Genomic DNA, 23,264 nt, shown 5'->3' with positions numbered 1-23,264 from the left:
TTTTTAATCACCCTTGTAATTATTCTTAATTTATCCTCTTAATCGCCAAACTCAAGGCTCTTACTGTACTCAGACGCTTCCTTGTGCACCATTATGTTCTTCTCTGCATCCTTTTTCTGTTTGTGTTACTGATGTTTTTATACTTCCTTAAAACACTGGAAATTCTATCAGTTCCCCCACTGTTCACTGCCTTTCTGTCACTTGTAGGTAAAATGAATTTTGTTAACTGCCAACAGACCTGATGTTTTTTTTGGTTTATTTCAGAATTTCTTTCTTGTATGGTTGAATTACCAGACCTTGTAACCCATTAAGTGGTTCGTGCTTTATTTTAATACCACTTAATACCACCAGACCACTAACATTACAGAATGCAAAATGATGAAAACTGGCACTTACTGATACAGTATAAATAGACAGTTCCATTAACACAGAGCAATGTACCAAGTGTTTGTACAGTAAATGGTCATTTACCATGACTTAGGCCTAAGATCTTAATGATGATGTTGTAGTTCCCAAATGCCATTTAATGTTTTCAACAAGACTGTTTTTATGGAAGCTGACTGAATAGCATAGTCTGTCTCATTGACCTACAAATAAGTATGAAATGCTGTGTTTAATATTCCATTTAATGTAGACTAATAGATTTTTTTGCCATCAGGGTTGGATAGATACTTGTCGGATTTGATCAGGGTGTCTTTCTCTTGAATGATGGTTCTCTTTCTCTTGTGCCCCTGCCTGTTCCTCAGGACACCGAGATCATCAACACAGCCGTGCTGACCGGGCGGACAGTGGCCATTCCAGTGAAGGTCTTCTCTATAGAAATGAACGGGGTGGTCACAGATATATCCACACTCATCCAGTGCAAGTCCACAAACGAGGACATTGTCAAGGTACCTGGCCATATTGCCTTAAATGACAGATTCGCCCACATCTGCTGTAGCTTGTTATATATTCTGATATTGTAAACCCACCTATTTCACTGAAGACATCGCCCCAGCATTTTGAAGGATACCTGTACAGTATCTTTTCAAATTGTTCTGAAATTATTGTCAACCTTCTAAAACTTTCATAGTTAACTTCCTTCATGTTTATTCATCCTGTTTTTTATTCAGAATCAGGTTGCTTAAGCCTACCTAAAATCTTAATAGAGACAGCTAGGGAGTAGAAATTGTATTTACACAGGTTTGTTTATGAAGAATTGGCTAACTCAGACCCCTTGAGATATTTAGTCATTTTTTGGAGCCTGAAAATAGTTGTTTACCCAGGCATTCTGTTAAGATTAAAATTGCATATTACTTTATTTCAATCTACACAGAAGATGCTATAGGTCTGTATTAGATTGTATATGGGACAGTGGACAGCTACTCTGAACTCTGTGTTTCCATGGTCTTAACCACATTTCAGAGATAGAGGCCTAAAATAATTTGTTTTTAAGAATGAATAAATCCTTTAGGATCCGATGAATGCTATCCCTTTAGTACTTAAACTAAAGCTAGTACAGTATATGAAAGATACTGTAGAATCCTATAGGATATATTTTAAATATTTATTCTTGTTCTCCCTGAAGGAGCAGTGCATCACAATACAATATTTACTTCCAGCGGCAGAGACAGCTAACCCAGTTTGTAAGCCTATAAGGCATTAAATTTTTCATATTGCACTTGAAAACCCAATAAATACAAGGAAATGGATTCTCTAGGATGTTGCCTGTTGTCAAAGCATACTTTATGACATCACACAGACATCTGACAAGCCTGGTGCATTACTGTGATAGGGGATGAGGCTCACCTGAGGTGACGTGTTTGAGGTAATTGTTTCTCAGCTATTCGATAATGGGTTTGAACTGCAGTAACAACAACCAGAAAAATAAAAGATCAAAACCCCTCACAGCACGAGTACAGGCTAACTCTTTATTCAGCTTGCAAGGATGGACGCCCATAGTGACCTCAAGACTTTTATTCCCACTTTGGAAACTGTACATGCTTGGAGAGCCAGGCAGCCTAACAACTTTGCACTAGTTGTTCATTGGGACAAAAAAGGATTTAGATTTGTCACATAAACTGGGGACTGTGTCAGTCTAGGATGGCACCCTGATTTGTGAATTTCATCCTGTAATGAAATGCTGCACCAGTTCAATTGAAATTTGGCAGATATCATCTTCAAACAAAGCTTTTTCATTCTTGCAGCTGAAAAACACAGAAGGTCATCATGTTCACATCATTGTAATAACTCAGATGGGTCCTGTACAAAAAGCTTTGGTGTTAGCTGATTAGCCGGTATTATTCTAATGACAGTACAATGACAGCTTTTTACATGTGGCCTAATTGTCACCTGAGTGTCCTTTTAATTTTCTATTAATACGCAGTCAGTTACTGTTTCTAATTAAATGTTTTTACTGCCAGATATTTTTACTGTAGCATCATGTGACACGTGACAGGATGTACTGTACATTTAACCCCTTCACATTTCTTTTCTATCCTACGTACAAAAGATTACAGGAATATATTTTTTTAAAAGAGCAAAAGCATATTTCAATGATGGCAGTTACTTATTGTACAAAATGGACCGTTTTTTTCTTTGGCATTGTACACAGTCCTATTTAAAAAGGCCTCTTGCTTTCCATTGATATTGGCATTATGAACGTTTGCCCTATCTCATCAGATTTTAATACACCAAGCAAGGGTGTGCCTGGTCAGTACTGAGATGGGAGACCAGGCATATTAAATTGGAAATATTCTGTGCGTTGGTCTGCTTGGTCATTAAAAATCTCACTGTTGTTAAGAGCAGGGGTGTTAATCCTGGTGTCCTGGCCTAATTTCATCTGGATTAACTCACACTTTCTCCCATTATTCAATTAAATTCTAATTTCTCTTCCTGATCTGCTGTGTAGTGTTGCTGACACATCATCTGGTTTGGTACAGCGCTAATGGATCCCCTCCTTTATGTGAAACACTTTATGATGAAAAGTTATAATACAGTACATCCAGTATAATTAACTAAATCTTACTGTTTGATTGAGCAGCTTTGCACGAGTTCAGAATTCAGCCCTGAAATGGCCTGCTTACTGTAGTTAACCTATCAGGGAAATTGATGGGTCAGTGCTTGGAAACAAAACTAACAAGAAAACTCCTTCCTCTCCTGCAACATACAGTACAGAAAGCAGTGTCAGAGGAGCGATTTCAATTATCGCATAAGTTGTATTCTGCTCCCTAAAGTCTACATTATAAAAGTGACTTCTGCTTATCATATTTTCCTTGACGCAAAGCGACCTACTTTGATAACACTATGATTTACCATTACAAACTCTTTAAAAGTGTCCTTTTGGAGACCGTAGGAAGGGGAAGTGTTTCCCCGAGTTGAAGGATTAAAAGGATGTATCCAAAAGCCTAGAATTCACAGCAGTACAAAAGAGTGAAAATATTTGCTTCCACTCCAGCTGCGAATTAGTTCAGCACATAGGCTGTATTTAAACTAGCTCCTGCTGTAAGTGCAGAAGCATTAGTGAGGAACTATTGATTGAGTTTGTTCAGTGGCACCAGTTATTGAACCCTGAGAGCTGATGCTGAATGAGTCCATTGAGCACCGATGTACATGAGCACTGACGGCTCAATAAAATTCTCTTGAGAATAAAAAAGTGACATTTGGCTTATGATTTTAAAACATCAACCCAATATATAAACCATGATTGAGAGTTTCATAAGGGTTTTTTTTTCACTTGTTGCTTTCTATCTTTTTTGGGATTTATGTAGTATCCTAATTGAGACTGAAAGGTATGCTCTGTATTCTTTTTAGTTGATGTATCAATATCTTCCGTTATGTGCATGTACTGTAAGTACATCCATGCATACAGATCCATACATACATAGGAACATTCCCGCTGTAAGACAGTCATTTGTCCAGTTTAGCTTAGTGAATACTTTATGTAAACACTGGAGAGAGGGTGTATGTTTATGTTTAAGGATTCATTCACCACGTTGTCAGTTGTGCAGTTTAGGGATCCTAACTCTTGTAGTATTCACTAGGGGGAAATGGATTATACACAATAGATATAGGAAACCCTTAACATAGGACTCTGATCTCAGTAATGATATCGGAGTGAAGCTTATTAATCATCAGTCCCCTGTGCTTTTACTCAGGCTTTGGGAAACTGATGAACAAATACAGTATAAAATCAGACCTATATTTCTTTTTACATTTGTTTACTTCACAAAATGGTACTAAAACGAGACAGATAAAAATCTTGATTTACTTTAACTTGACCATCTTCAGGGTTTTCTTAATGGGATGTAAAATTGCTTGTGGAATTGGCAAAACACCCCGTTACCATATTTTGTGTCAGTGCTTTGTCTTAGTTATCTAAGGTTCTAAGAAAAAGGAAATATAAAAGCCTTTAAACATGAAAGGTCCACGATCAATCCTGGAGCACATTTGGAGGTAGTCTTCTGTAGCAAAACAGTGCAGTGCAGCGGTTATTGGACTGCACATCTGGGATTGTGGTCAGACAGGGACAGAGAGGGGAGAATATTTACTGGCCGTCCCTGCGGGAGTTTGCCAATGTGAAAATGGGAAGATGGCTATCCCACCTGAGTCTGTGATTCCTCTTCTGAAGAGCAGCCTGAGTCAATTCAACTTTCTGAGCACAGTGGTTTGAGAAGAGGCTACTGCCACGTTGAGATCTTCAAGATCAATTACTTTCATTTCCATTCCAAAATGGAATTTTCAGGATAATTCCTGATGTCACTGGTAAGGAGAAGCTGAAATTCTGAAGACGACCATCCACCCAGCTAATGCACCTCATCACCACAATTAAAAAGGAGTCGGCATCAGTAGGCCTCAGCAGATGTCTTTAAGTTAAGTGTTTTAGTAAGTCAGAGATGTAATTCGGACCAAAACTATATACCACTGTGGAAAGTCAGTGGGAAGACATAGCCCTGAAGGCAGAAAACTGATGAGAAGCAGACTTAGTCTTAAGTAATCAAAATAAAAACGTACAATATTCAGATATAGCCTTAGGTTGAATAGACCACACCTTCTCACTTAAACAGAGTATATTTAGGGGGGCCTAATTCCTGTAAGGAGGCCATCCTATTTCTATACTATATATGTCCCACCCAGGCAATCTACTGACACAGTGAAGATGCCAGTACGCATTAGAGGCTTGCCTACAGAGCTCCCACAGAAGGCATGCTAAGCTGCATCCATTACCTCCTCCTAGGCATTGAGTTCAGTCTTTAACAGCTTTTGACTCACAATTAGCCATCTGAATTTATTACCAGCTGTGAGAGCCAGGATAGGCTTAATATGGATACTACAGTCAAAAGCCCACAAGGCCTGTCAGAAAGAAGGAGGAAAGCTGGCCTAGCAGTAGTGCATGTTAAATGTCTACACAGTGAGTCTGTTAATTTGGGGTTTGGCAATGAAACAACTAGATTATCTTTTGCTGCTGGTGAGGTAACCCTGTGGGTTCTTTGCAGTAGGCCAGCAAGATTTGGCCAAAATATCCTATCCATTCATTGTCTGACTATCCAATGCAGGGTCATAGACGTCACTGGAATCACAAGGCAGATTACACCTCGGATGGAATGCCAGTCCATTGCAGGGCAGACAGACACAAAAACAGACATGCCGAAACCTACATGTACTGAACAAGGGGAGAACGTACAAAATCTAAGTGGATAGCACCCCAGGAATTAAATCCCAGCAATGGTGACCCAGGGAGAGGCAGCAATGCAAATCACTGCACCACAGTGCTGCCCTCTATCTCCTATTATTATGGTCATATACTGTAACATATCTACTGGGGACAAGACTGAATCAGCTTTGTGAACTACAGCACATGTATTCTGGGTTCCTCAGCAATTCCAGCCCTTAAGGAGAATCCTGCAGATCGAACCCCTCAGCCTACAGGAGAGGCAGCTTGTTTAGTAATATCAGCAGTTTTCAGATAAATCATCGATATTATCCCTCACCAAACCTGCTACCTATTACTCTAAATAATTTAGTGAAAAGAACAGAGTATGAGAATTTGTTTCCAGACTGACTTGTATATATGTGTCCTTGCTAAATTAAACAGGCTGGACTTACAACTTACCTCAAAGCTCCAGGTTATATATTTTAAATAAAAAATAAGAATATTACTATTCTGCAAAAATCTAATATGCATTCTAATCTTCAATGACTCATGTGAAGAGAATAATGGAGTAACAGGGTCCGGTCAGCTGTCGCCAGTAGTTGGCTTCATGCACAGGTGTTGTCAGATGTCCAAGATTCCTGTTTCAGGCTCTGAGAGCTGTTTGCCTGCAGCAGAAAAAGCAGAAGGACCATCTCGTAAATTCGGCTTCAGAGATGCAATCAGCTCACACCACCCCTCCCTGTTTTCTGTCCCCGACAGGTGTCCATGAACTGCGACTATGTGTTTGTGAATGGGAAGGAGACTCGAGGGTCCATGAACGCCAGAGTGGTCTTCAGCTATGAGCACCTGAGTGCTCCCCTGGAGCTCACCGTGTGGGTGCCCAAACTGCCCCTCCGGGTGGAGCTCTCTGACACCAGGCTGAGTCTCATCAAGGGCTGGAGAGTACCCATCCTTCCTGACCGCAGGTGAGCAGTTAGTTTTTTTGAGGTGAATAAGATGGTGAAAGGTTATGTCACAAAGTAAGTGCAGTTTATTGGTGGGTAGGTGGCTGGGTACAGAGTCATTTATTTATTCATTTCTCTTCATAGTAACCCTGTTTGTGAACACTGGTACAGTATGCCCTTTCGCTCAGGGTTGGTTAGCTTTTACATCATGAAATATTTATCCCTCTTTTTCTCATGGGATTTGTTTTTGTGCCACTAGGTCTGGTTGGGCTTAGCAGATGATGCACTTAAAGCCTACCGCTTCTTACAGTATGGTTTACTGTATAGTATTGTCTATTCATATTACTTTACCGCACTGTAATTTATAAAACTGTTATACAATATTGTGCTTTTCTGAAATACATTAAGTGGGATATACTTAGGCGTTTTCAGTGTAGAAATCATCCACCTCCTTCTTACTGCCATGAATAAATAATACATACTGTATTTCTAATTTAACGATACCTAATTCTAATTTTTACCGTGTTCCAACATATTCCTTTTCATGTAAACACAAAGTAAAGGTAATGGAAACTTCTTTTTTTACTCCAGTAACATGATTTCTTCCCAAGGGCTCTGAAATCACAATTTAATATTACCTCTGCACTGAGCCTGTGAAGTATTAGATTAATCTAATTTAGTCGAAGGAAAATTCTATATGAATCTTTATAGCAATCAGAAGTGTTAAGTGAGTTCCTCGTGAGATTATCACAGTCTTTTGCAAATTTTCAAATATATACATGTTTTTATTTCTAATGCCTTCAAATAGTTCAGCAGAAAGGTGTCTTTTTTAGCAATTTAAACATAAAGCCCTTGTAACTGCATAATTATTAGTAAGCTTTGGCACTACCTAGCAATACAGTTGTATAAAACGCATTCAGGTATAAACTTCATTGAATATTAACACTTGCATGTTACTGGTCCATGGTCTAACATCCATCCATTTTCTACACCACTTCATCAGGTACAGGGTGATGGGGGAGCCGGAGCCTGGGCACAATTCAGGATACACCCTTCAGTTCAGTTCAGTCCACAAGCACTTGTCGATCAAAAATAATTGCTGCACTTATTGACAAACTGGATACAAAAAGCCCACAATATGAAGACGTACAGACGAGGACAATCATGTAAACACTCACACCAGGGCCAGTTTTCCCAGCCTACTAGAGTACGTCTTGGAACTGGGAGATGAAACCATGGCACCTGGCGGAAACCCATACAAATACAGGGAGAACATACAAAGTCCCCTCAGATAGCATCCCAGGAATTTGACCCAGGTTCCATCACTGTGAGGCAGTGATCAGTACAGCAGATTTCTATAACAGTTTTGGGGTAGTATTACATTCATTTTGCTTTTCCGGTCCTTAAGTGAATTTTCTCTCCATGCTTTCACACAGCCTGACAGCACCAGAGAGTTGACGAATTCTTGGACAGCTGTGCATAAGCTAAAGTAGTGTGAAATCCATCCACTAGGGTCCAGAAAACCTCACACTCTTTTATGTTTTTGAGTAGATGGAGAAACACATTACCATTTGTACCCTCTGGTCTCCATTTCACTTATTCTAAAGATGTCCATTAGGTTGACTTTGTCAGCGTCTGAGGATTAGATCCCCTCATTTCTTTCAGTTCCAGATTCAAAAGCAGCTATATTAATTCTGTCACCACACTATTATATGTAAGTTCTTACTAGTACTAGATCTTAATATTCATCTGTAACATCGCCAAATTTAACCTACAGTATATATGTATATATTATTATACTGCATTTGCTTTTTGTCTTGGTTTTAAATAAAAAATATGATTTATGCTATTTCTCCTGCATGTTCTGCACTTAAAATATAAATGTTAGCGGGCAGAGGTTTGCCTAGTTCCTAATTCTGTCTAAATTGTTTTTATATATATAATTTTAAGATTATACAGTGTTTCTAATCCATCTATTTTGGTATCATCTGCAAACTTGAGTAATTTACTAACTGTAGCTGATCATTGATATAAATCAGGAAGGGGAGTGATCTGCATACAAATGCCTGTGTTACTCTGCTTATTACATCCACCGATTGTGAGCTCACAATCTTACCTGTAGTCCTTTTTCTAGTCATTAATCAGTTTTTAATTCAGATGCACTCATTTTGTTGACTGCACACCACCTGCAGTTTGAAAAATGAATCTTTTGTGCGGAACAGGATAAAGAAATTCTAAATATATTTTATCATGTGTTCCGTTTGTCATTTACTGTTGTTGTTCGAAGAACCCTATTGTGTTAGTTACAGTACCTAAGACCTCCTTTTCTAAATTATATTACCATACAGGATGCCCTCTAGTTTAGATGAGATCTGAGATATATAGTTAAAAAACTAAACTACTTAATGTGGGTGGATATTCATCATTATAATCACTTTTGTTCTAAGAGAGATTAAAATATAACAGATGAGTATTGAAAAAGTATTTGCTGCATTTTCAGTGCATTTCAGTGTATATATATTAGAAATATATTTCGTTTTTACTAACATAAAAAGGCTGAGCAAATACATAATTTCAAAATAATCTGTTTTTTGAATATTATCTTTAGGTGGATTAAAGGGTTACATTTCCAAAATAACTCTTTAATTTATTTCTTTATTATGATGATTTGAAATGCGAAGGTTATCTTTTCCGATCAATACCCATTGAATTCACTGTTCTTTACACAAAATCAATACGCACAATTATATTTTTAAAAAGTTCTCCTATTTTACCCTTAATTAAAAGCACAAGAACATTATAAAGATTAGGAAAAAGAGGAGGCTGTTCAGACCATTTGTCTTGGTAATCCTGGCAGAAGTATATTGATCCAACATGCTTGGAAAGATATTCCTTCGAAAATCCTCTTGAATTAGCAACATGGATGTGGAGTGGATATTCGTTCCACAAACATGCTCCTAGTCAAAATACACCTTCTGTCACCTTATTGGAAACATGTACTGAATAGAAATTAGTTAGCAGAATTTCCAGATGTGATCCTGAAATCTGTCTAGCTGATGGGTGTCTGCCTAAGGTCTATTAGGGACAGAGTGGATTCCAGTATGATGTACTATATAGTGTTGTTATGGTTTTAACTCTCAATTAATTTAATAGTTCTAATTATTGTCTGAAACTGAAATATTTAACATTTTAATACCGGGGTTCCAATCCTGAAATCCAATCCTCACAAAGTCTTATGTTTAACAAAGGTCAATTTTTTTTTTTACGTTAGTCTCTGATGCCAATATTTTGACCTACCAGTTTTCTTGCATATACTTTCAAGTGTTACTCTATTGTACATGCACATCTGATAGACATGTAAGCTGTGTTACTCTTAAGCTTTTATAAACTTAAGAGTCACATCCTTTGAACTGAAGCCAGTTCTCTGAATTAATGGGCGTGATACGCTTTGTCAAGTCACTGACTGACGGCCTTGGTGCTGCATTCACTGCTACCAAGGGAGAAAGCAGCAGATCTATTAATTATCCTTTGCAAGGTAAGGCTGGGATTGTGAAGAAAATTTCCAAGTTGACAATGTGCTCGTTTACATTTGGCAACTCATACATCACACGTCTTAACAAATCATCTCAGTTTGGAATGCTTAAAATGTATTCATCAAATCCTCAGCATGCTTAAGCTTTATATCGGCTTCCAGACAGGATGACGAACAAAAACAAACAAAAAACACACTACAGTAATATTAACTGTGCATAGATTTATTTTAGATAAATTTAGTAGGATGTTGTCATTGTACATTTAACTTAAGTCTCCTCTTCCCTTTCAAAATTACTTTCCACTTGTCCTCAGTTTCTTTTGTGATGCATGTCATGTTTTCTGTTTCTCGCCCAGTTCTTTATGTCCTCAGTTCTGCAGTACACATACTGTAGTTACCCAACTAGCTCTGCTCAAACAAGCAAATTCAAGCTAAAACTAACAATGCATCTGCAAATGTTAAGGATGGAATAATGAAAATAATGGAATAGGGTTGGTAGAAATTTCAATTAGATCGAGTTTTTTATGTTATCCATTTACCTTCTTTTTAAAACTACTAAACATTTGACAGTTTTTTATCAACCTGCTCTAATTAAACTTCCTTAACCAATCCTGGTGATTAGCACCTCTCTTACTCCTGGTGTGTAGCACTCATTTTCTCTGTAATCTGACTGAGGTGGTGAAACAGGGTGACTTATTCTCATTGACCGATTTATGTGCACTAAGTTTTCATTCATCATGTTACAGGGAATTTAACTCTTGTGACACTTCTGATAATGTAAGAATGTTATTGTTAATAATAATGGTGATGTTTCCAGTATCTTAGATATTTGCAGGATGTCCTTACCACAAGACATGTGGTTGGATTTGTTTCTACTGGGTCCTCAGATACTGGACTTTTCCATCCATTGTACAGTTATACTTTTAGTACCAAAGTTGAAATGGTCAATTAATCAAGCAGTTGAAAAGCCTGTAATGCTGAAATCTACCCTGTGGAAAATTATGAAACTTTAACCCGGCATGTCTCCCATGTTCTAAATCTCAGGACTGCCAGGGACAGTGAAGATGAGGATGAGGAAGAGCGCAAGTACAACCGTGGCTGTGCTCTCCAGTACCAGCATGCCCTGGTGCGAGTGCTCACTCAGTTCCACACCACCTCCACAGAGGGCACTGACCAAGTCATCACCATGTTGGGACCGGACTGGCAGGTGGATGTCACAGACCTGGTCCAGGACTCTCTGAAGGTGGCCGACCCACGAGTCGCTGACTTGGTGGACAGGAGCGTGCTGGTAGGCCTGGAGCCTGGAACTACCACCCTGAAGGTCAGTGGCATCAGCCTGACATTCCTCAATACTCTTTCACATATACATGTGATAGGAGCCAATGTTTTCTGCACTTCTTATGCAGAAGATTTGAAAACACTTGGGGTTAACTGGCCATCTGCTGCGTTCACCATGAAAATAGCACTTGGAAAAACAGGCCCCTTGTGTACAAGAAGTGATTGGATGTATTTATTGGTTAAATGCATCTGCACAATTGCAAAAGGAAAATCTTTGTCTATCCATTCTGTGTAAGGTGAAACTATTGCATCGCTTGCCAGACCACTTTTATTGATTACTTATGAGTAAATGCATTACAGCATCTATGAAATATTATCCCTTTAAACACTCCTGGCAAGAAAAACTCTGGACATAGATCTCTATTACCCTTATCTGGGCACTGTCCAAACTCTTGATGTGACGTTAGTATTTATTATTAATGCGTATATTTAACCAATTGATACAGTATATTTAAGATGTATATTTAATGTAGATGCTTAGAAGTAAAGTGACATTTACAGAAGAGATCTCCAAGGAGTGAGCGTGCTTGTGTGTTCATGTGTTTTACCATGTTTTCAGTAACTGTATTAAGAAAATTGCACAGTGGAGACAAAGCATAAGAAAAACTTAGGCCAATCTGGAATTCATTTGTTTGTCCTGTTTCAAAGACTTGTCTTGATTTGTAGTCAGATAGTGCACACTGACCAACAGCGTGAAGGATGTAAATTATCAGTGGAAGTAAATTGAATCTTCACGGCAGTGTGCAAGCGTATACATGCGGAAAAAAAAAGTTTTGTGCTAATTAAAGTGAGGACCAACTAAGATCGTTAATAATTAAAAGCCAGAGTGAGCCCTTATCTCCCTTTCACTGTCCTTTATCCGCACTGCATGCTGGAAAAGAAAATAATTATTAGCTTTGCCGACAAAAGAAATGAGAGCTAGCTGACAAAAGGGAATTTGAGAAGTCAAGATCTCCAAACGGTCAAAACATCATCAGGGTTTCATATTTTTCTTTTCAATTAATCTTTGCCTCAATTTTTACCACCCTAATTTGGCCTTCTGTTGCTCTCTTATTGGTTTTCCTGCATATACTGTAGAAAAACCAAAAAGCAAAAAGCAGTTAGCTGGTTACCTTTTTTAATTGCACTTAATGCTGGAGTAATTATAGTGTTATTATTTGAACAAACAATGGCTTCTTGTACTTTTTTTAAATAAAATATTTGTCCCAACTTCCAGTCGGCCACTGCTGTTATCGGAAACGTGCTTTGTTTGTAGCATAAAAGTAGAGGCTTAGGTATACAGTAGATTAACAAAGAAAAAAGGATTGTTTGTACACAGGGACAGCAATATTCCATAAATGTAAGAAAGGTAAAGTGCTAAAATGATATAAATTCTAATGCAGTCCAGGCATTTTTATTGAAACAGTAATGAAATATAAGAATCATCGTAAGGAATATGATTATATATAATTTTAAATTAGATAACTGGTGACACTGTGGCACAGTTGTTAGTATTGCTGCTTTGCAGTACTGGGGCCCCTGGTTCAATTCCTGGAGTTCTGTCTGCGTGGATTTTGTATTATTTCCCTGTATTCAGCTGGGTTTCCTCCAGGTGCCCCAGTTTCCTCCCATAGTCCAAAGACATACTGGCAGGTTAATTGGCTTTTGTAAAAAACGCACTCCAGTGTGATTGTGTGTGTCCGTGTGCCCTGCGGAGGACTGGTGTCCCATCCAGGGTATCCTGCCTTGTGCCTGTTGGTGGCCAGGTTAGGGTCATGACCCTGTAATGGATAAAGTGCTTTAGAAAATGGACGGATAATTACTGTATTAACAATGAATTCATAATAATGCATAAATACTCAAATTGTTTAATGTTACAAAGGATGCAGTTGCATGTACTATAAAGGGAATTAAAATAGCACAATGACTTGGATTTTTTCCCAGCTGGATTGTAGGATGCAAGTTTGTATCCTGTTTAGATAAGAAAACTACATCGATTTATTCAGATATCATGACCCCAATGCATAACATGAATCCAGGGATTTCATGAAATCCCTAAATGTTTGGGGAAATTCATGAAATCCTCAATGGATTATGTAGGGATTTCATGGATGTGTGTCAAAAACCTACAGACTGTCTGTTTATATCTTTACTTTCATTGAATGATCATTGTATACTTAGAAATTGCTTTTATTTGAAAAAGCAGAGCCATAAACTTGCACAAACCTTTCCCATTGAGGTTTTAAATCCCTTTTCATAAATGGAAACAAATTGTACTCCGTCTTTGTCTTTTTCCCTGCAAATACTCTAGTGGCACTAGTGGACCGTGTTGTTTTCACAGGGATGGTATATTGTGTAGGCCTGATGCCCCATTGAGCAAGAGTCAGTCTGAATCAATATATTTGAGACATACCAAAAGACATTTGTTTAAAGGCTGAGGAGGCCGTACTGATGACGTTTATGCCTGGACCAGTGAGTCTTTATGCTGGTATTTTGGAACTCAATTATTAGATGACTTAAACAGTTAAAACTGTAAGATATGTGTGCATTAATATCAGTATTGTCCCTATGTAATCTTTGAAGGGCTCTTTTATAGAAAGAACAGATATCTTGAGTAATGCCTCACTACACGTCACACTACAAACTAAAGGCTAACTGTTCTTTTTCTTAATACTGACTGTAGAATATGCTACTGCTGCATCTCCTGTGGAATGACTCCTTTCCTGAATAGTGTCACTTAGAATTTCTTCTTTCAGTCTAGCTGTATGCTTGGTGTGCCTGGGGAGAACAGAAAAGAAAACATTGTACTGGACATGTTCCTGTGCTTTAAAAACGCAGCTGATCTTCTCACTGCCCACCAGGCAGGAAGGTGTACAAGCACATCAAGATTTTGCTAGATGCTGCAGTTTTATTTTATTTAGGGGCAGTGCAGAGTAGAACATGGATTGCAGTTCAACCAAAATGAAATAGGCTACCTACTTTACTGTGCATTCATAAATCTCCCAAAATTTACAGAAACAAATAAGGTGTGTCTAAGGCTATAATCCTTGTCCTTTTGATCTCACAGATGGAGGAGAGATAAAAAGCAGTAGTGATATTTTTTTAAAACTCTCTTAAAAAGACACTTCCTGCCTTTATATCATTTTGAAGATAATTCATGACCATAGCACAGGGAAACTGAAAGGCTCCCTACCTGTGGTGCTGTGCTTTTCATGTCTGAAACCGCAATATTAAGCTACTTCAAAGATCTCAGCCTATAATTGGGAGGATTTCTAACTTGAGTTTTTGCCTGCGTTTGTGGTCCCTTTGTAGTGGAGTGAGAAATAATGATAACAGGTTGAACATTTTTGGATCTGAGCATTTTAAAAGGTTGTTTTTTTAAAAGAAATTGTGATTTAAAAATCACTGTTTTAATTATGGCATTTGTAGACCTCATAATCTCATTATAGCGTGAGCAGGGGTCAACATTTAGGCCAGCTTGCCACTTTAAAACTGATGGTGAGGCCTTTACTTCCTCTGTCACTGACTATAAAAGCCTCACAGATGTGAAAAGAGTCAGTAGGAAGAACTGCAACTGTACCCATAATGCACTATTATTTACGTGTGCTCCCATATGTGTTTTCTGTTCACCAAATGACAGCTCTTGCACAATGACAGTATCAATTAGAATCAATTATTCAACAAGCTGGTTGTTAATTACATGCAGACAAGTAATAATAGCTTTGATTATTATTTATCTCATGTAATGCAATTTCCATATTACTTATTGTCTTTCCAATCTTTTTTATCAGCTGAATTTCTAAAGGTGGCTCTTTAGCCAGATAAGAGATAAGAAATGCAAAACATAATACGTCATTATAGCACACCTATGTGGAGTTTCTTTTTTATTTTGAAATGTCTCTGTAGTAACTCATCTGTTAATTACACAGTTTATCGGAACCAAATGATAACCAGTGAACATGCTGTAATCAAAATGAACATTCCAAAAAATGAGGTATAGAAAAACAAGTGGGTTCCTTTCCTTTTAGTAGAATACACCCTTTGCTCCCTTGAATTACTTGAGGAAGTTTTAAAACTGTTGGAAATTATGGAATTAGCTGTTATTTTGAGTGCTATCTCAAAATGTCCACCCATGTAGTCTCGCACCCAGGACTGGTTGTTGTGAAGAGAGGTTTAAAGCAAGTAGGTCAGAAGAGGTACTCAAGAATAAACCAGTCAGATCTCTCCTGTCTGAGGATGCTGAGAGTCTCCTGCAAAATTAAATTCCCTTTCAATCTGTAACCCATTAAGCTGACAGTTCCTTTTTGGATTCATCTGTTGGACTAAATTCTCTTTCCCTGTTGGGAACTTTACCTTCTCCAGGCACTGAGTGAAATTCTCAGATTGCTGATAAACAAAGATTCAGTTGGCCCAGTCCAGCATCAGTGGCCAGCATGTGCAGTTCACTCAACACACTGCATTAGCCATCAAGCCATTACTACTAATAACCACATTATGTGATGCTTTTATCCAAAATGACTTTAATTTGCGCCCATTTATACAGCTGAATATTTTTGGGGTGCAGATTCAGGTGACATACCATACTTTCCTCAAGGATTTCAACCTGCAACTTTCCAGTTCCAAATCCAGAGCCCACAGCTCCACACTGCTGCCCATCATGTAACTTTATGATGTCGATCAGCTACCACCCTTAAGTATTTAATTGGTCCTACCGTGCACTGTCACTGCAGATAATGAAGCCTCCCTTGGAGTCTGCCCTTGCACTTGATCGGAATGAGAGTGTCGAAGTCTGCAAACCTCTGTTCTGGGTTGCCATTTCATTTCCTCTTCTCTTCCCGCGTTTTCAGGTGGAATCCCCGCTGGCTGTGGAAGCCGTTCTCGGGGAGGCCTCCTTCTCAGTGACGGAAGACAAGGAGTCCATCACAGGCCTGCAAATCCATGCCATTGCAGGCCTCTCCCTCACCCTGCAGCCCAGCCCCGGGAACAGCCACACCATGGTTGCCAAGGTGACCGGAGTACAGACTCTGACTGCTCCCAAACAGGTACTCACCACAAACTGTCACGTCTGGCCAGCGTGATTAGCCTTCCTCCCCATCTTGTCTTCTTATCAATGGGGGGGAGAGAATGCAGATTCAGAGAACAATGTTAACATTTTAGACGGGGTTTTATGTTTCCAGTTTTTCTTAGACTAATTAATTAAGGTCTTCTTGGGGAAAAAAAACAAAAGCAAAACAAAAATGTGCAAAAAATAATAATAGTTTAAAGCCAATACTGGCAATCACCATGGTAATGGCAATAGCTGACATAATGCACTTCTCTACCACCAGGTTACTTTTAAAAAGCTCCTGGAAAGATTAAATGTCAATTATGACACTTGTTCAGCCTCATAAATGGGACCTACCACAGGTGTAAGAGCTGGAGTCCATGATATAATTACATGATTTTCAGGAGGATAATGAACCCAGTAACACTTCTCATTTTATTTTGTATAAGGTACGCTTGCAATTAGTTGGAGGGGTAAAGTAAGGAAACATTGTGGTAAGCAGTCCTGGGTTTGATTCTGGGCTTGGACCCCACTCTGGGTGGAGTTTTCTTGCGTGGGTTTTTCTTCGGGTACTCTGGCTTGCGCTCACCTACGAAAAATGTGCAGAGCAGGCTACTATTTTAACTCATCCACGTCAAGGGTTAGACCCATGACAAGGCCACCTGGACACCCTGTCACCATGCACAGGGGTGTGCGAAATTCAATAAATGACAAACCGCGGACGTCTGATCAGTTTTCACACTGCCGTACAGTATTTACCAGTTTTGGGGCGGATTTCCCTGCTTTGCAGAATGAAGTGTGTGAAGGCATCGCAAAAGACAAGCCCGCAGTTTCCTCAGCCTATGCATTAAAATCCAATTTTGCTCGCCTTCAGCCACTCGGCCACCTTTAAATTTAATTACCGTAATGTATTGTTCTAAGTGCTCTCCGAGGCTGGGCTATAAAAGTAACCGTTTCCCACAGCGGGCTCTATCCTCTGAGGAGTACTCAAACAATTTAAAACAATTATTTCCTATTACTTTGCAAAAGGCTGCTCCAGAGCAGTTTGTTTTCCTCATTCCTTTTTTTCTCGCATGATGCTGGCAGTAATGGTCTATTTTTTCCCCTCAGTTTATTCAATCACTTATTTGATTCCTTTGGTATACAAATGAAAGCCGACAAGAATGATGTGTTAAATTTCAAGATCAGCCTCCTCTCAGTTGCAACCTTTCTAATGTTATTATGGTATCATGGTTTGTTAGCCAGTCTAACCTACTGTTTCTGTTTCACATATTTATCATTTAACCTCCATGCAACTTCATTGGAAAAGCAGCCCTCATAAAGTTACTGTAAGTTATATATTTATGTATGGTGCACGTGTGCATATAATTTGTTTGAAAAAAAGTAAGAGTCAATTCCTAGGTGTTTGTAGCTAGCCAGACCTCTGAAGACCAATCTCAAGATCTCAGCTGAGGACCAATCACTGAGCATGGAGCTGCAGCAATAGGATAATGGAATATAACAGGTCACGGCTGGAAAACCCATTTTAACAAAATAAATGTTACTTTTTATAAAATCCTCACGTGCCATCCTCTGCATACCATAATATGTTCTTTCTTGATGACAGTTATTAATTTTTGCAAAAACAAAAATTCCCTTTCTCTTTTAAAGGAAATGTGTCATACAGGGTGGTCTGATAAATGGGAGCCTTCTGTGTTTATTGTTCAAATTCTTTAGAATTTTGACGTTAACCATTTTTGGGATCTGGGTACAATATCTGTCAAAATCTCTTGAGTTACCCTACAAGAACAAGTGAAAGACCTCTCAGGTTACAGACACAGGACACAGTTATTGTACTCTGGATCACACTGATTAAACTATACTTTGTGTGTCTCTTGTATTTCCAGGAAGCAAGCCTGTCCATCTGGGTTTACTACAGTGATGGCACAGCAGTTCCACTGAGCCTATTTGACCCCAGAGACTACAATCTGAATGGCACCTCTCTGGATGACAAAGTAGTGACAGTATCCCAGGATCCACAGCTGCGCTGGCCTGTTGTGGTGGCCGAGGGAGAGGGCTCTGGCGAGATCATCCGGGTGGAGATGACCATCTGTGAAGCCTGCCAAAAAACCAAGCGCAAAAGTGTGATCTCATCCGCTTCGGTCTACGTCAAGGTCCGCTTGGGGGCTGAGGAGGACTCAGACGAAGATGGAGAAGATTACATAGGCACTCGGGTGGGTCAGGGGCCAGGTCGCATGGAGCCTGAGGAAACTCTTACTACCAGAAGACCAAGTGATGATTCAAATGTGGGCGGGAGCAGCTACGAGGTCACTAATGTGCAGCCAGCCAGTGTCCCTATCGATTACACCAACTTCCCCACCAGCAACCAGGAAGGGCCGACTGAGGGAGATGAGGATGAGGGGGGCTTTGTGCATGCCCCCCGCAGCCTGACAGACTTGGAAATTGGCATGTATGCCCTCCTGGGGGTCTTCTGCCTGGCCATCTTGGTCTTCCTCATCAACTGCATTGTATTTGTCCTAAAGTACCGCCACAAGCGCATCCCTCCCGAGGGCCAGGCCAACATGGACCACTCCCACCACTGGGTGTTCCTGGGGAACGGGCAGCCCCTGCGGGCCCAGAACGATCTGTCACCACAACAAGTTGAGAGCCCCAGTAACCCGCTCGAAGGGGTACAAACGTGCTGCCACGGGGACCACCATAGTAGTGGAAGCTCCCAGACCAGCGTGCAAAGCCAGGTCCATGGCAGGGGGGATGGAAGTTCAGGGGGTTCCACCAAGGAGCACAGTGAGGAGCCCCTCAATTCCCCCACCTCCAAGCGCAAGAGGGTCAAGTTCACCACCTTCACCACCCTGCCCACTGAGGACATGCCCTACAACTCCATTCCCATTGCAGATGAGGAGGACATCCAATGGGTATGCCAGGACATGGGCTTTCAAGATCCAGAAGAACTGCATGACTACATGCGCAGGATAAAGGAAATACCCTAGGGATCATTGGCTGTGCCGCATTCTTAGAACTTCTCTCTTTCTTTCTTCTCACTTTAGTGGAGATATCTTTTCACAGATGAACAGCAAAAACAGGTCGTGATTCTCTTTTTTAATTTCCTTTGCACAGTGCTCCCTCCTGTACACCAACACTCTTTTCGATGGCCGCGAAAACACAAAGCCAAAGAGAAAATGAAATAAACCCTAGTGAAACGGGCTTGTGGCGGCTTTCCTTCGTGACGGAGGGGAGAGATGTAAAAAAACACAACGGTGAGCACTGTTCTTGAGATGAATGGATCATAACAGGCTGTACCACATCTGTGCCAATCTGGGTGCAGTTGCTTCAGCTTGAATAAAGGCAGGACTGTTGTCATGGGGTAGGGGGGTTGCTCCTGTGTTTGATAGCTTATCATAAGTACAAGTACCTTCTGTAATAAAGAGGCCTTTGATGTGCAGGTCAGAAATCCAGAGAATGTTGGGAAGGATGGTTTATACTTAACTGGAGCTAGGTGAATTTCATTCTTTGTCAGAACTTTCAAAAGAATGTTTTGGGATCTATCCATACCAACGGATGCAAACTGAATTACTGATTGTTCAATATCCCTTTTCAGATTTCCACTCATCTTTACATTTTTACCCTATTTCTCAACCTTGCCTCTTTTTTCACTCTTAGCCAAGGTAATCTAAAACCTCAGAGCAGGCCTGATTAACATTCATCGTGGCACGACTCTCTTGGCAGAAGCTATAATATAAAATTGCCTTACAGAATTAACCCTGCTGGTTAATCCTGACACAATTCTGTCTTTCCATATGGGTTCGAGACACCAAAGGAGGCCATACCTACCAATGGAATGCCACTGTTGGCCATTTTCTATTGAGCTGGTGGAAGGAATCCATTGGTTTCTTGTAAAGAAAAGAAGTGAGACACCATCTGTGAATGGGACGCATCTTTTCTAAAATTCTGTGCATGGAAGGAGAGCTCTGAGGCATAATTCAGCAAGTTTCCAAGTTTGTAAATGTTTGTATTGTAATAATTATCTAATCATGCATAGACAATACATAAAGGAAGTATGTTATCATGCATTGCAAGCATGCAGCTTCAGACCTGCCTTCCAGCCACCTTATATGTGTATACTAAAAGACCCTCTTCCTCCACTCTGAAGAGAGATAGTGTAGTGCTATGTGGAGAAACCTGCCAAGGTTTCACATACCCATTGCTGTGACTGGAAGTTTTCCTCTGCAGAGTTTCGCTACTAATAAACTTTTTGCTTGGAAGCCATTTTCATCCTGCCATTAATGAACTCATGGCATTTCAGACCAAGAGTACTTCAGATACACAAAGATCCCTTGCAGTCCAAAATCAGCTGCAGACTCCCAAGTTATCCTTTAAATATGCAGTGTAAATGTCCCATGTTCAGAATGGACTTAACCATAACAATGCTAATTAGTGGATAAAAACATACACACAACAGTAATAATTTTTCAAAGTGCAATGAGGGCCATGGCAGTCTCCGTTTAAGAATAATAGAAAACAATTTCCATTCTGGGACAAGAAAAACATTGGATATGCCGTTACATTGCCAGGGCGTCTACCCAGTGAAAGTCAATGTTGCATTAGCTGGGGCCTCCAGCCGAGTTGATTTCTTGGACTGAAGCTGGTCTTGTATCTATGGGAATCAACCGAAGGCACAGAGGCTCTGCTCAGCTCCAGTGTCCGTCTGTGGTGCACGTTGGTGCCAAGAGAGTGGCAATACCAAGAAATTGTTGACAGGGGTCTGGATGGCAGGCTTGTGGCTGAACGTTGGCGTGTTCAATACTTAGACATTGTTAGTTACGTTCGGGGGTTATGCACACATGAGGAAAAACAACAAAGACGTGTTGTGGCCGTTGCAGATTGAATGGAAAGTTGGGGGTGTTAAATATTAGGGTGGGAGGGGGATTGCTTCTTCGTTGGCCCCAGGTTTTTATTTTTTAAAAGTAGACTAGGTTCTTCACAATAAAAGAAAAAAAACAGCTTTAGCGAAAACAAATCTTGGAAGAAAATCTAGGAATTGAGCAGTATGGAAATACTGTCTGTGGCTGGTGGCTTTTTTCCCCACATGTCATTGGACCCACCTAACTTAAAATGTACCTAAAATACAATGAAATGATGGTTTACAATAATAAAATGTGATTCTGTACTTTGTTTTTAGGACAGGGGTTTTGGATAGGAGTTAATAGGGGTCTGCTCAAGAGATTCCAGGGCCTAGAAAGTGTCAGTTAAGTTCCTAGAAGCAGCCAGCTTACCAAACATTAACAACCTGTGGTCAGTATATGCCAGAACTGCAAACCATTAGACAGAGCAATTACCATACGTATCCTAAGCCAGTTGGATATTTTATTAATGGTTATTTTTGTACATATATAATGCAACATTTCCAATTAAGACAAAAATAGTCTAGGAGAAAGGCTCTTTTCATTTAATGGTAAAAGATGTCTTTCATTAGTCTTTTATTTATTTTTTTTTACTTCTTTTAAGTTATTCCTGTCATTGTGTTATTTTATCAGTACTTTTTAAATATGTATAAGACTTGAGCTTTTCTGGCAGAGATTGCCCACAATGCACATTTCCGGAATGATGTGAGCTGCTGTAGGAAACTTTACTCGACACGTTTATCTTGCTGAGTCTCTGGTGAGACCAGCAGGGATTTTACATCGTCAACAACTTAGATATGTCATGTACAGAACACTGTCAATCTCCCTGTATTCTCCCGACAACTCCTTGTATTTTTCCCTGCTGTATGTAAGTACTAAAGAAAATACAAAGCATCACCTGTCTTCTGGTTTTCCTTTTCGCTTCTTCCAATCTCAGATCAGGTAGCTTCAAGGCTCTACCCACATGAGCCTAATGGCGTGTACTGAAACCCATTTCTGTCATGGGGCATATCTGATGCGTGCTCCTACCAGAAAGTGGAAATAAAGAAATTTGGGACGAAGGCTTTCAGTATCTGATATACATAACGGTGGAGATACAAGATCCCAATACTGATATCTGAAACTGCATCTGTTGTGGGTTGGGTAGATGGATGGGGTATAATCAGGATTCATTTGGTTTAAAAGTTCCTTTTACAATCCAATTAAGAGTGACAAGTTCAAACAAGGCTATCCTGTCGCATGGTTAGGCAGAGTTTTATCGAGTATCTTTAGATCATTGCATTACACTAAAGTGCTTACATCTGCCCTGCTTTTCTTACTTAGTTTTAGGTGTAAGACAGCAAGGCAGTGTGGAGTGATGGCTAGGGGTCTGGACTCATGCCTGGATGGTTATGGGTTCAACTCCCAGCTGAGGCACTGCAAGACAGGTAGGTATTGGTGCAAGATAGCTCACCATGGCCGCTTCAGTAAAACTACCTGCAGCGTGCTAGTGTGGGTGCAAATGCAAGCTTTAGGTAAAAGCTTTGGCTAGATGATAAAATTGCTCACAAGGTTGTTTAGAAGAGTGTGCCAGTGGGTGCCTTCTACAACAAAACAAGTTATTGCAAAATAAAATAGCACACTACCAATGCAAATGTTCTACACCGTACCAGGGAAAAGCTGTTTTAAGGAGATTTAGGGTTCATTTCAGTTTCAATGAGATTAAAATTAAAAATAAAATGAAATTAATCTAATCTATGTTTATCCTGTTCATTTACTTCAGAGTCGTGGTACATGGTGAGGTACATAACTGGAAAATGATTGCTGTTTTACGGTATCTTAAAACAGCTGGTTCCTTCTGAAAACTTTTTTTTTTTGCCGTATATTGTTTTCCTGTGTATCCCCTAATTTGGGATGA

General features: G+C 39.7%; 1 protein-coding gene across 2 annotated transcripts in view; it reads left to right on the top strand.

The window, feature by feature from the left end:
* Nucleotides 1-22,261, top strand: part of tmem132e (transmembrane protein 132E) — a 229,873-nt gene extending 207,612 nt beyond the window's left edge. For both annotated transcript variants that reach the window (XM_069184282.1, XM_015367846.2), the window contains 5 exons: nt 747-890; nt 6,392-6,597; nt 11,153-11,429; nt 16,273-16,467; nt 18,356-22,261. In XM_069184282.1, coding sequence (XP_069040383.1) covers nt 747-890; nt 6,392-6,597; nt 11,153-11,429; nt 16,273-16,467; nt 18,356-19,456 — 1,923 coding nt within the window. In that variant the 3' untranslated portion in view covers nt 19,457-22,261. The remainder of the gene's footprint in view (nt 1-746; nt 891-6,391; nt 6,598-11,152; nt 11,430-16,272; nt 16,468-18,355) is intronic.
* Nucleotides 22,262-23,264: the final 1,003 nt, after the last annotated feature.

This window comes from Lepisosteus oculatus, chromosome 26 (genome assembly GCF_040954835.1).
Source record: "Lepisosteus oculatus isolate fLepOcu1 chromosome 26, fLepOcu1.hap2, whole genome shotgun sequence".
Lineage (NCBI taxonomy): Eukaryota > Metazoa > Chordata > Actinopteri > Semionotiformes > Lepisosteidae > Lepisosteus > Lepisosteus oculatus.
This window is presented reverse-complemented; position numbering and strand designations above follow the sequence as displayed.